At 47.2% G+C, this 14,452-nt stretch overlaps 1 protein-coding gene across 2 annotated transcripts in view; it reads right to left on the bottom strand.

The window, feature by feature from the left end:
• Nucleotides 1-5,640: 5,640 nt before the first annotated feature.
• The window catches only part of LOC144142460 (uncharacterized), a 64,180-nt gene continuing 55,368 nt past the window's right edge, over nucleotides 5,641-14,452 (bottom strand). For both annotated transcript variants that reach the window (XM_077673998.1, XM_077673999.1), the window contains exons 6-7: nucleotides 10,625-10,946; nucleotides 5,641-6,360 (exon numbers count right to left, since the gene is read on the bottom strand). In XM_077673998.1, the coding sequence (XP_077530124.1) occupies nucleotides 5,664-6,360; nucleotides 10,625-10,946 (1,019 nt within the window). In that variant the 3' untranslated portion in view covers nucleotides 5,641-5,663. The remainder of the gene's footprint in view (nucleotides 6,361-10,624; nucleotides 10,947-14,452) is intronic.

Here is a 14,452-nt window from a genome sequence, read left to right as displayed (position 1 = left end):
GATCCTGAGGACTGGTTGGAAAAAGTGGAGCGCGTCCGCATCTTTAACAGGTGGGATGCCGAAGAAACCTTCCGCCATATTTTCTTCTATCTAGAAGACACGGCCCGAACGTGGTTTGAGAACCATGAAAGCTCCCTAACCAACTGGACTCTCTTTAAGAGGGAATTCCTCAAAACATTCGCTACCGTCGTGCGAAAAGAACGAGCCGCCCTCTTGTTGGAAACGCGCACGCAACACCCCAACGATGGGGTTGTGATCTTCGTTGAGGAGATGGAGCAACTATTTCGCCGCGCGGACCCCGATATGACGGAAGAAAAGAAGCTACGCTTCTTAATGCGCGGTGTAAAGGAGGAACTGTTTGCTGGACTTGTCCGAAACCCGCCCAAAACTGTGGCCGAATTCGTGGCCGAAGCCACTACAATTGAGAAGGCCCTCGAAATGCGTGCTAAGCAGTACGAGCGGAACTTTGTTGGCGCGGCTAATGCGAACTACATCGACAACATGCGGATTCCGGCTGAAAGCCTACGCGAGACCATCCGCGCAGTAGTGAGAGAGGAGCTGCGGAAATTTCTCCCCACGCCGCCACAGCCCCGAGTCGCTACCCTTACCGACGTGATTGGAGAAGAAGTGCAACAAGCGTTCGGAACTTCTACGCCATCCGAAGTACCCTGAGGGCCACAAGCTATGACATACTCCGCGGCTGTTCGTCGGCCCCGCCCTGCTCCAACACGCCGTCAAGAGGCCCCGCCGTACCGCCGCCCACTGTCACCCGCCCGACCCCGGTCACCCGCCCGACCCCCGACGCAAGGACGTGCCGAAGATAGTGATTCACGAGATGCCCTCATCCCGACGACCCGACCTAACCCTGACGAGACTCCCGAACACGACGACAGCTATACGGCGCGACGCGTACACGACCTGACCGAGACGTCCGCTGAGAAGACGACGTTAACGGCGACGCACAGTGGCCGACCGTCACCACGCACAAGCCGAGATGCGACGCCCCGACGCCCCCGGAACTGGAGGAAGGCGGCATCCGACATCAAGGTGTGAATCGACGGCTTTGATGTAGTCGCCCTCGTAGACACGGGAGCCGAATACTCCGTAATGAGCGGACTATTTGCGTCTAAGCTGAAGAAAGTTATGACCAGATGGGACGGTCCGCACATACGCATAGCAGGAGGCCACCTCGTGACGCCAAGAGGAACGTGCACATCACGCGTCACCATAGACGGCACGACGTACCCTGCAGTGTTCGTCGTTTCGCCCATCTGCTCCCGCGACGTAATTCTCGGAATGGACTTTTTGACGGACAACGGCGCAATAATTGATCTGCAGACCAAGTCGATAACGTTTTCCTCCGATCACTCTATGACGCCGGAACCAAATCCCGAACACCGTGCAGCTGTAAGGATCGCTGATGATCATGTCACCCTGCCACCCCGCGCAAGCTTCATGTTCACCGTCTACTGTGAAGGTGCTGCTCCTGATGCCGACGCTATCGTGGAGAGTGACCAAAAGTTGCTTCTCGACCGCGGTGTGTCTGTCGCAAGAGGCATTGTGCGGTTTAAGCAACGCAAATCCCACGTTTTCGTCACCAATTTCACCCAGGAGTACCGGCATTTAAACAAGGGCGCTGCAATTGCATTCCTCGAAGAAATGCAACAAGCAAGTGACGTGATCGCAGTCGCCGACTTTGAAAGCGCACCCCAAGATACATTCAAGTTTCCGCATTCCTTCGACGTGAATCCGGCGCTACCGCAAGAACAACGGAACAAACTATTGGCTTTGCTGCGTCGCTACAGCGAGTGTGTTTCATCGAACTCGAAACTACGTCAGACACCTCTAGCGAAGCACCGAATAATAACCGAAGATGGAGCCCGACCTACCTGACAGTCACCGTACCGCGTCTCTTCCCACGAGCGGGAAGCCATCCGGACTCAAGTCGACGACATGCTCAACGACGGCATAATACAGCCATCGAAAAGTCCGTGGGCTGCACCGGTTGTACTCGTGAAGAAAAAGGACGGCACTTTAAGGTTCTGCGTTGACTACCGGAGACTGAACAAAATCACCAAAAAGGACGTGTACCCCTGCCACGAATCGATGACGCCCTCGACCACCTCTGCCACGCGAAGTACTTCTCATCGATGGATCTGAAGACCGGCTACTGGCAAATTGAAGTGGACGAGAGAGACCGAGAGAAGACTGCATTTATAACCTCGGACGGTCTGTACGAGTTCCAGGTGATGCCGTTTGGGCTGTGCACGGCGCCAGCAACGTTTCAAAGAGTCATGGACACTGTGCTAGCTGGCCTGAAGTGGCACATCTGCCTCGTCTACCTCGACGACGTTGTGGTATTCGCCCGGACTTTCGATACACACCTTGCAAGGTTGGAGTCTGTACTCGAGGCTATTCGCTCGTCGGGGTTAACGCTGAAGCCCGAAAAGTGCCGCTTCGCTTACGAGGAACTCAAGTTTTTGGGACACGACGTCAATGCCGCGGGAGTCCTGCCTGACCCAGCGAAAACATCAGCCATAGCGAGTTTCCCAATACCGAAAGACAAAAAAAGCGTGCGAAGATTTCTCGGACTGTGCGCATACTACCGGCGCTTCGTCGCAAGCTTCGCACGCATCGCAGAGCCACTCACGCGGCTGACAAAAGATAGCACCCCTTTCGTCTGGGAAAATGCTCAAGAAAAAGCATTCTGCGAGCTGAAACAACGCCTAGAAAACCCGCCCGTGCTCGCTCATTTCGACGAAAACGCCGAAACGGAAATGCACACGGACGCAAGCGATATACGTTTGGGGGCCGTCCTAGTCCAAAAGCAAAGCGGGTGCGAAAAGGTAATCGCCAATGCAAGCCGTGGTCTGTCGAAGGAGGAGAAAAACTACTCTGCCTCTGAAAAAGAGTGCCTGGCAATCATATAGGCCATTTCAAAATTTCGCCCATACGTGTATGGTAGACCGTTCAAGGTTGTGACAGACCACCATGCGCTGTGTTGGCTCGCCTATTTGAAGGACCCCTCTGGCCGTCTTGGGCGGTGGAGTTTTCGCCTGCAAGAGTTCGATGTTACAATCGTCTACAAATCCGGCAGGAAACACTCCGACGCCTACTGCCTGTCCCGCGCCCCTGTCGACCCACCACCACAAGACTCCGATGAAGACAACGCGTTCTTCGGGGTTGTTACGGAGAGCGACCTAGCCGCCCAGCAGCGTGCCGACCCCGACTTGCGCGTAATGATCGACTACCTCGAAGGACGAAACGTCGCCGTGCCTAGAGCGTTCAAGCGGAACTTGCCAGCATTCAGCCTGAGAAACTCCGTCCTTGTGAAGAAGAATTTCAGCCCCGGAACGGGAACGAATTATCTACTTTTCATACCCGCAGACCTTCGTGACGAAATTTCGGAAGCGTCCCACGACGACCCGTCTTCCGAACATCTCGGCACAGCTCGCACTATTGCAAAAATTAAGGCGATGCACTTCTGGCCCCGCCTTACATCCGACGTCACCCACTACGTTCGGAGTTGCCGTGACTGCCAGCGACGAAAAACTCCGCCGACAAGACACGCCGGATTTCTGCAACCGATCGCCGTCCCATCGAGGCCCTTTCAACAGATTGGAATGGACCTTCTAGGCCCGTTCCCTACGTCACGATCAGAGAACAAGTGGATTGTCGTAGCGACAGACTACATGACGCGCTGCGCAGAGACCGACACTCTTTCGAGGGGGACTGCACAAGAAGTCGCCAAGTTGTTTATAAACCAAGTTGTGCTGCGACATGGAGCCCCTGAAGTCCTAATCACGGACGCGGAACGGCCTTTACCGCGGAGCTGATGCAAGGAATCTTACGCTACAGCAACACGGATCACCGAAGAACGACGGCGTACCATCCCCAAACGAACGGACTAACGGAACGTCTGAACAAGACGATTGCGGATATGCTGTCCATGTACGCCGACGTTGAACATAAGACTTGGGACGAAGTCCTCCCGTATGTCACGTTTGCGTACAATACAGCGACGCCGGGAACTACGCAGATGACACCGTTCGAGCTTTTCTACGGAAGACGGCCGACTACGATGCTCGACGCCATGCTTCCGCATGTAGAAGACGATGACCTCAACACCGACGTCCAAGGATACCTTCAACGTGCGGAGGAGGCCGGCGAGCTCGCTCGAGTTCGTATAACGGACCAGCAGCTGGTGGATCCCGGCCGCTACAGCCTCCGACGCCGAGACGCCGAGTGCCAACCAGGGGATCGCGTGTGGGTTTGGACTCCCATCCCATTCGACGACGCGGACTCAGTGAAAAGCTTCTGCGACGGTATTTCGGACCCTACCAGATTCTGCGACGTGTTGGCCAATTAACCTACGAAGTGATCCCCAGTGGTGATTCCGGCACATCTCGACGACGCACGCGACCCGAAGTCGTTCACGTGGTTCACCTCAAACCGTACTTCGCAAGATGATGAACTTTTTTGTTGTTGTTTTGTTGTTGCTATTTGTTCGGGCTGTCGTTTTATTTTAGCATCGGGTCGATGCACTCTTAGAGGGGGGTAATGCCGCGAACCATATACGGGTTTGTTTATTTATTGTTTGTTTAATGATCGGCCGCGCCCGGATCTGTTATCTGTGTCCCATGCGAAGCGCGTGTTCCATTCTTTATTTTTATGCCGCACGGGCTATGTCATTCAGATAAGCAGGATGTTTCGCCCTAAGGCCGCTAGCCCAGAATAATCTTCTGTGATCTACAATGTTCTGGATGCGAATCGACGGTTCCAGAAACTCTCTCGCCGAAAGATAAAAGCCTGCACAGCAGACGCCGCGGCATTCGATTCTGCGACGCTCGCCGACGCAAGTCACTTTGTTGACCGCTGCTTCGCCACCTCTGTAATCTTTTGAGTTGTTAGGGGAGCACAAGCTCGCTCCAATAAACTTGTTTCTCTTTCAAGACAACTGCGTCGTCCTTGGCATCGTGACAATATAATTGCATTAGAAATTTTCTTTCTGCTTCAGGTCGTTTGAATTGCTGAATTGTGCTAATTAGTGGGTATTTCGGGTTTTATTCTTAACGAACGTTCCTTTTACAGCCTCTTTCCGGAAATAATTTACTATTTTCAGGTCCCAACGTATTTCAACAACCGATGTAGCCCTGGTCAATCATCCCTTGTGGGTAAGTGCGAAAATCTTTGAGGACATCATCATCAAACCTTCTTCAGGGTCCTAATGTCGGGCACAGCTTCGCTACCTTCATGTTTTACACGTTAGTGTGTGCTACCTTTATTTTTTACGTTTGAACGAGCCAGCGTTGTGCGTCTGAATTAAAGAGCACCCTTGGTTCTTCTTTTCATTTAGTGACAGATTGACGGATTTAGTAGCCGTAAACTGGCGATGGCTTCGTTTCGTGCCTGTTGACGCGTGCACTGGCCCGAACACAGACAAGCAATATATCTTTATATCATACGCATTAAAAGAGCAACACCTAATAAATTCAAAAGGCGTTTTGCTTACGCGGCAAATGCTTTATTTATGCATATGTTCTAGGCAATTTTAGGGATTTATAATTCTCGGTAATCCAGTTTCAGATGGCGCAACCACGCCGCCCATTCTGTCTTCTACTATTTTGATACAACGGCTAGTTGAAAGATTTCGCAAGCTAGATTTAATTTGGCATAGAAGACCATGGTAATAGGTCGTCTGGGTGGGGGACTCTTCGTCCGTTGCCTCTATTTGGTCTCTTTTTTATAGAACGACACCTAAACCGACGCACGCACACCAGTGGATTGTGTTGCTTAATTACGAATCCGGGCTTGCAGGCACAGCCTTCTCCCGCACAGGCGGACCCGCATTTTCGAGGCTTCTTATCCGCACAAGTCGGCGGGCACTTGGACTTGCAGTACTTGTAAATCTGATTTTTCGCAGGGCACTTCTTCCGGCGCGCAGGGCACTGGTTTCGGCGAACGCACACCAAAGGCCTCCATTGCAGTACAACAAAACCACGCTTACAAACGCATCCTCTTCCAATACAGCCTTTCCCGCAGTACCTGTGGCGTCTTGTGAAGCAGCTCGGTGCGCAGCGACGTCTACACCTGGTGTACACCTGGTTGGGACCTTTACATTTTCTTCGGCGTCCCGGGCAGCGCTCTGGACGGACGCAGATCAGAGGTTCCCATTTTTTCACCACAAAACCCGGTTTGCAGACGCAGCCTTCTCCGGCGCAGACCTTTGGGCATCTTTTTGGAACTGGCCTTCGGCATGTAGGGGGGCACAGGGAAGAGCAGAGGCTAAAGATTTGGTTGCGTCCTCGGCAGGCTGGTAGGCATTGCTTGATGCTCACGCATGGTCCATTTGGGTACTTCCTGTGGAAAAGGAGAAATACGGGCACGCTTAGAAGACGAAAGCTTGGATTGTATTATAAGCGCACGCCTTATCGATTCGTTTAGGCGTACGTATTCGCGGCTCAAATTGTACCAAGGGGATGTGAAATAGTAAGAAGGTTTTCATAGGTGAGCGTCGAGGGGAGAGAATGAGAGATAGAGCACAGTGGAGAAGAAAGAGGGCACGTGATGTGAAAGGTTCAGCGCCTACGCAGCAAGATGCGTGGTGGCAGAGGTATGGCGGAGCTTTTGCATGTTGTGGGAAGCGCTATTAATCATGGGTATATTAATGAGGTGTTCAACCAGCAATGGCGTTGGGATAGAGTTATCACGGAGACCGAGGTAAATTTGTTTGTTGAACACGTTACGTGGCTTGTATGACGCTGCGAGCGTTAGTACTCGTTTATGCGCATTGGTCGCTGAAACGTATCCGTGCTTACAACTTTGGAGCAGCTGCGAGAACTGGCTATTTATTGCTTTCCTGCTCCTCCAGAAGCTCGTGTATTGGTTTATAAAATTGTTCACCTTTATGGAAGTCATTGACATGGAGTCGCATTTTGGACTCGCGAAAACGACAAAAACAATGGACGCCTTGGTTCCGCTCATTGCCCATATGCTTTATTGCAAGATAAATGTAACCGTAGAGGCTGCATTTTTATACCAGGAACGATACATTTGGTCTTGCTCAAAACAACTATGAAGAATTGGCAGTAGTCAACACCTCTGTTCGAGAGACACGTGCGTGGTAGCTGAAATGTCCAATAGACAGCAATAGATGATCACTGACGCGAGTAGTAAGAATCATTACTTATTTTTCCAGAATGTACTCTGAATGCAAGGACATGTCCGTTTTTTTTTATTTTGAGCTCCTTTTATTTAGCAAGAAAAGTCGGCCAGAATGTGCCTGCCGTTTCACTCGCACCATCTGCCCACACCGATTCTTACTAGGACATTATAATACCGTGGCTACCCTGCCAGCCTGCTTTAAGATAACTCATCTAAGCAACCTGTGCACGAAGAAGCAGCGTTTCAATACTCGCCATGAAGTACGTGAAAAATAATATTGAGATTGTTGTGACAGCATGAAACCATTTCCTTTCAGTATGCCGTTGTTTTCGGCACCTGTGGTTGCGACCGAGCACAAATTTCTTAAGCTCTAGAAATTCTCTGCATGGTTATATAAGAGACTACATACGTGAACCTTCTCGATGCCGCCTCATATAAGCCTGCTACAGACCCCTTCCAGTTTCTTTGCTAACTGAAAGTCGCCCCAGAAATCGGACAAATACAGACACAGGAAAAGAAGAAAATGGCCGCGCATCTGCACACTTTGGTGAAAATGTCGTAAACAGACGATAGTCATTTGCCTCCTCTGCCAGACACCTGCCTCTTTTTTCTGCCCCGCCAACTTCTCCCGCTCTTTTCCTCCCGTTTTGCTCCTTCCACAATAAACAGGAAGCATGTTTGCTCAAATCGATTCAATTTTTCAATGTTGCCCTGCTCGAGCCATACATTAAAAACTTTCCTTACTGTTGGACCTGGAATGCGGTCACAAATTCTTGGCGTTGGCGTGAGCACCCGTTATATATTAGGTTTAAATGCTGTTTCGCACGCGGAGTTGTCATTTCCTGTAGCAAATATTAAGCGCACATGTGCTTTCGATTGAAAAACACTGCCTGGTAACAGTTAGGTAGTAATATTTGGTCTGAAGTATTTCTATAGTTCTGGTTTTTTGCTTCGCAATATTGACAAGTACGTCGTAGGTTTCCGGATGAAGGGTTCGAAAAGGTGATGGCTGGACAAACTTCTCATTCAAGGTAACTCTCAGCCCGATGGCTGATTCGAGGGACAGACAGGCATACAGATAGTAAGACCAAACTCTTCGGGTTTAGGTAGCCCAACAAAGAATATATTTTTCAAAAATCACGGTTTCATGTGTAGGACCCAGAACTGATTATACTATTGTAACGTATCTTGAAACCCTCATGCTGTGTGTGTTTCGTTATACCAGGGATCAAGGAACGGTAATGTGGAAATAGTTGGCTTCCGGGGGCACATAACCGGGCCATTAGTATAAATATCCCTGACTTCAAAGTGTTCATAAGCAATAAAACAGATATCGCCGTACCATTCTTTGTTCGCCGGCACAATTAAGTGGTCACTATATGTCAATGGTAGTACTGAATCAACTAAGCGCGGCTGCCTATTTCTTATAACAAGAAAAGAAGAAAAGAAGTTGCCAAAACCATGTATGTTGGACATCAAACCAGCCCATTCTTTTAATTTACCTGAACGTTCAGCAATTCACCAGTGCACAACGTGCTTTCTGACTCACATAGGCTGTTGATAGTGTGTGCCAAGATTTTGCTGTAAGCTCGTCTCGGAGCTGTACAGAATATACCGCGTGCTAGGAACGTCTAATATTAGTCACACTAAAAACAGCGCAGGGACGAGGACGGAAGAAGTGACAAACTAGTGCGCTGATATTCACGTACACACTCCCCCCAAAAGTAAGACGTTACCAGTGTAAGTTACGCTGTGGTGTTATTTGTCGAATTTATTAGGTCCACAGGTAAATTGTACACCCTGTTCTGGGTGTGAGTACTTGATGGGAATGGTAGTCTGAGTATATCCTCGGTTGCTTCTTGGCAGTTTTACTTTCTGCGCCCTCATCAAGACCTCCTTTTAAGTCACAAAAAATGAAAGGAAAGTGGAAGGAAAATAACAGTGTAACCAGTACTTATAATCTGAAGGGAAATCCCCTCTAGTGGAACATAAGCTTAGCCAGCCTTGAAAGGTGGAAACGTTTAGATCAAACCCATTTTTCATTCAGCCTCAAGTACCTCCTTAAAGTAGCGGCGCTCCTTACTGTTACTTTCATAAGAAATAGTTAATGAGAGGGCAACACACTTTGTCTTTCCAAACAATTTAGCCTTTATATATAGTTTTTTTATTCCGATACCCTAAAGGCCCTTGCGGGCATTACATAGGAGGGATTACAACGAGATATTTCAAACATTTAAACACAATTCGCAGAGAAATGCAACTTCTTACATATTACAGGTTACCAAACAATAAAGAAATAAAGAAAGAACACAAGAATCAGGAAAAAGAAATGGGTGTAACTAAAAACACTCAATACAAAACCTGTAAATTCAGTTCATGTTGCTAAAAGCACACAGTTCTGTTTTTACAAGACATGCGCTTTCATATTGCGCTTCAGTTGTGCAACAAATGACTCGTGATCACGAATCGCAGCAATTTCTTTTGGCAGCTTGTTCCAGTGGTAAATGGCCAGAAAGAGCGGTGATTGCCGAAGGAGATTTGTACCTGCGAAAATGGGGCGGACTTTGAAGGGATGGTCGAGGCGCGGAAAAATTTGATGAGGCGGCTTGATATGGGATGCAGTGAAGCATGATGGGGTATGATACATTCTGTGGAAGTGCGAGAGCAGAGCCAGTAGACGCCGTTTTTCTAGGGAGGGTAATTGGAGGGAATCTTTGATAGCCGTGATGCTGGATGTTCTGGAGTAGTTCTTGGTAATGAAACGAGCTGCTTTATTTTGTAACGACTCGAGCTTGTTTATTAGGTACGTTTGATTTGGATTCCATATTATAGAAACATATTCCATTTTTGAACGAACTAAAGCTGTGTAAGCTAATAGTTTAGTTGACTGATTTGCTAAATACAAGTTGCGCCTAATTAATCCCAGTGTTTTATTTGCTTTCGAAATTATTTCATCAATGTGATCATTCCATGTAAGGTTAGAACTTAAATGAACTCCTAAATATTTTAACGTAGTCACATTTTCTATGCACAAGTTATTCATAAAATACGAAGTGAACTGAACGTTACTAGATCTGGTAAATGTCATTGCTTTTGTTTTAGAAACATTAATTTCCATTTGCCAGTTCTCGCACCAAAGGGAGATTTTGTTTACGTCGGCCTGTAAAGTATTAGAATCTTCAGAGGTTTTGATTTGTCTATAGAGAACGCAATCGTCCGCAAATAATCGAACTGTTGAAGACATGTTTTTACTGATATCAATAATGTAAATTAGGAATAAAATTGGTCCAAGTACTGAGCCTTGAGGGACGCCAGATGTAACTTTTGCTAAAGCAGAAGACTGATCGCTTACTGAAACAAACTGGTAGCGATTGGTTAAAAAACTTGTAATCCAATTTATAATGGTACTATGGATGTATGGCGAAGTTGCAACACCTTTTGTGTGGTCCACAAAACAAACCTGATGTATCCGGGTCGGCAGGCACACTTCCTAACGCACGTGGTGGGGCAGTACTCGTTGACAGGTTGGTTGCAGACGATAGGACACTGACTGCCGCACACGTGGTAGTCCATGTTGAAGCGGTGCTTACTGCGGCACTGGTTGCACTCCCTCGCGCTGATGCATTCACCCCACGAGTTCCGCAGGAACCCCGGCTGGCACACGCACTCGGGAAGCAGGCGCAGCGTCGTATTCCACGTGGCACTTGGGTGGCAGAAACGGTCTCGAGCACCAACCGTGTTCGGAATCTCGTGGCGCCCACAGTAAAAACTGTTAGAAAGATCTGTTCAAACGTGTAAGCTTGAATAAATGGCGCGTTTCGTGCATGTCACAACAAAAGAGTAGCATTAGGTGAGTTGAATCTCGTCTGTCAGAAAGACGTTACCTGTACACCAACAACACTATAGGGAAATTCCCGGTACCCAGCCGGAAATATGCTGCGGTGTTTACACGTAGGTTTCTAACGTATTTCGGCCTTTTAATGTCTTGTTTTGACCTGAATAATGTGTCGCTGTCATTTAACGCATTGGTAGGGGATATTTGTGATAACAACAGTAAACATCTGTCATTTATTATGTGGCGAGTATGTCTTTCATTGAACGAATACATTTTCTTTGATAGTTAAATGGCTCTCTCTGCAGGTTCCCACACCTGAATGCAGTGCCTACGAAAGAATATTTCTCACAGACCCTGCGTTCGCTATTGCATGGCTCCGCAGCGTTCTTTGCTTTCCTCGGAATATTTTATGCCTCCTCGACAAGTATTTGTTATTTTTAACCTGCTTGAGTTTTAAGTTCAACGCACTGTAAATACTTCCACTTTTTCTGCCTTCCCTTCATTGCGCTGCAATGATGCCGACCAGGTCCGTTGATTGGTTTATTATTTGAGCATTGTTTAACACAATTTCTTTATCTGAACCTTAACTGGAGCGTAACTGGGGGGAGGCGGATCAACAGGGCAAGATTTCGGTTAAACCGCCAACCACCACTGCAGGGAAAGTAAAACTGTCAGGAGCGCCTTTGTGCCGTCTAGTTTATTTTTACTGACGGTTCACGCGTGGTTTTCCCTATAACGATATTCTTGTGATGAAGTACCAACTAGCCTTTATCAACACTTTAATTCAGTCGGGGATATTCGAAATTCTAACGGTCACAGGGAATGTTTTCGTCACAACTGATCAATAACTAGTTTTGCGCCTCCTCAAGTGAGTCGGTCACACCCTATCGATCAGACTCACTATATCCTTTCTCAATAACTTGCTTGGTGGATAGCCTCACACAACAAGCTTTCATGTTTGTCTTTTCCAATATAGACCATCGTCGGTTCTAATACGTACTAACAACTCACGCCGTCTCAGTCGAAAAAGCGAAGGAAATAGTTACTTTCGGGCACCGGTTTTTCTCCAGTTGACCAGATATGCGCTTTGCATCACCTAAGCGACCCCAGAAGATGTTTTTTCTTGTCAATGAATCAGCGAAGTAAACCTGTCTGTCACTTCTATAGTACAGCGAAGAAAATTAAGCCGAAGAAAAAGGCGTTCTTTTGTGGCTTGACTCTTCCCCGGGGAGCTACCTGGACTAAAATCTGAACAAAGTAAGCAAGTTGTTCTCTACGGCCACACGTCTTGTGGGCGTTTTTGTGGAAATTGCAATACTCAAGAGAACTTTTTGATGCCCTACCGTGGTATATGGTACATTTATTTGCATCATTCGGCGTATTCTAGGCAGCTCTGTTTTTGAAAGTGGGCTTTCACTTTTCATAAAGTGTGTTTCAGGCACAGTTGTGCCAATTATAGCACACCGACCATTCAACTTTACTTAAACATACCGATTCCTTTCTTTGTCATGTTGTAAAACACCCATTTATAACTATTTCACCAATCCAAACACAACGGTTCTGCTCGCCTGTCTAGTTTCCTCCCGAGGGTATCTTTTTCAAAGCAGTTGTCGTGCTGAAGTCGGCACCGTCGCTGAGCTACGTTCTGTAACACAATTCTCTGTAGCAGGCAGAGCATGCAGTATTTCTTTAATCAATCCTGTGTATTCCGCTAGCACAATTTTGACCTGAGAAACTGACTTTTTTGTTCTTAGAATAAATTTTAAGCGATTTTTCTCACTACTTTAGTGTATCTATATTGTGTATTCATTTTAATGCTACACTTTGTTCTACAAAATCGCAATTATGTGGGCAGTCCTTTGCATTCATTCTGCAGTACTCTTCCTGGCGAATTGTTTATGTTTCTAGAGAATCAATCCACTTCCATCGTCTCTACGTTCTATGGCGTGGACGGGATCTTAGTTGATTACTGTTTCGCTTTCTCAGTTCAGAATTCTTTTTAGTTCGTTCTTAAAGTTTCATTTTTTAAAGTGTGTTTGGCATGTCTTACTGATGATGTCCATGAGCAATAGGGCTGTGCGATAACGTATAATTGTCCGATATGAATTAATTCTTTAGTCGCTATATTTTTCAACCGGTTATTCCGCTTAAGTCTTGTGAGCAAGATGAACCAAGAGTGCACGTTGGATTCTGCACAAGCATGTCGAGCATAATACTCGTGTACATACAGCCCACCTTACGCCACAGCAGGAAACGATGCAAGTCTGGTCCGAGATTATAGCGACGAAAAGCGTTAGGTAATAGTTAAGACAGACCGTAAAGTAAGTTTCCTAATGCACGGTACAAGCAACTGCCAGCGGATGCGCAAGCATACTTAGGGTTGCATAGACTGACCCTGGCATAAGAAAACTACGATTAAACGGTGACCCCTGCAGTTTGAACGAGTGAATGTGATGATGACTCAATTTATTGTGCGAATGACGAATATGGTGATGAGCGTGCCGGCCACATCAGTGACATAACGATGGCCCTCTTACCTTACGTGGAATGTCTGTGACCAGGCCTAGAAGCCTACTGTTGCACTGCTAGCACGTTTTAAGAATGATCCGCCATCGTCGTGGCGCGCTCGCCAGTTTTGCGGTCGCCATGTTTGCGGCGGGCAAAGGCTGAACGATGATTGGCGTGACGGCTTCAGTGGCCCAGGACGGGCCTAGGGTATTTCGGTGTAGGACATTTTGGTGAGGAAATGTCAGTGCACGGACAAATCGGTGAGCGGACACTTCTGAGAGCAAACTTTTCGGTGAGCGGATTTGTGCCACTACTTCGTAGAAATTATCGGTTCCTCTATAGGTTGATTTTCGCGAAAGGGATTTTCGCGATATTTCTGTAAAATTCTATTTGTTTTATTATTGCGGGGTTTGAAAAATTTATTTTAGAATAAAAAATCTGCCTTCATGCAATGTCTATTGTTACAAAGAGAGGAAAAATCGTCTCAGCTCTTTTACACCTTCTTTTTAGTTTGTTTTTCTTTCTAAATTCCTTTATTTTGTCGGAGAATATAGGGGCTCTAATAAGAGTAGAATCTTGCCAGACTGTCAGTAGTGTGATTTGCTGCAGGAGTTACCATACCTCCATGCCACAAGAACGCGAAAATATCTGTGCTACCTTAGCGGATGTTTGGAAATAAGACAGAGAGAGCGCTTCAGTACTGTACTGTGGTTCCTGGCACAGCAAAGGCTTGCAGAATTAAGCCGAAACCATAGATAAACAACTTCGTAAACTGCAGCGTACAGATCACAACAAACACCTCAAAAAAACCTAAAATTTCATTAAGAATAAAAATATACTGGATGTACATGTTCTCGATTGGGCACAGTGTTTGCTCTTTTTTTTTCTTTTTGCGGAGGCGTGGGGTACAGAGGCCCTTCAAAAAAGCATTAGTTTCGGTACCAC

Source organism: Haemaphysalis longicornis, unplaced genomic scaffold, assembly GCF_048455015.1.
Source record: "Haemaphysalis longicornis isolate Haplotype H1 unplaced genomic scaffold, Haemaphysalis longicornis Haplotype H1 scaffold_6, whole genome shotgun sequence".
Classification (NCBI taxonomy): Eukaryota; Metazoa; Arthropoda; class Arachnida; order Ixodida; family Ixodidae; genus Haemaphysalis; species Haemaphysalis longicornis.
This window is presented reverse-complemented; position numbering and strand designations above follow the sequence as displayed.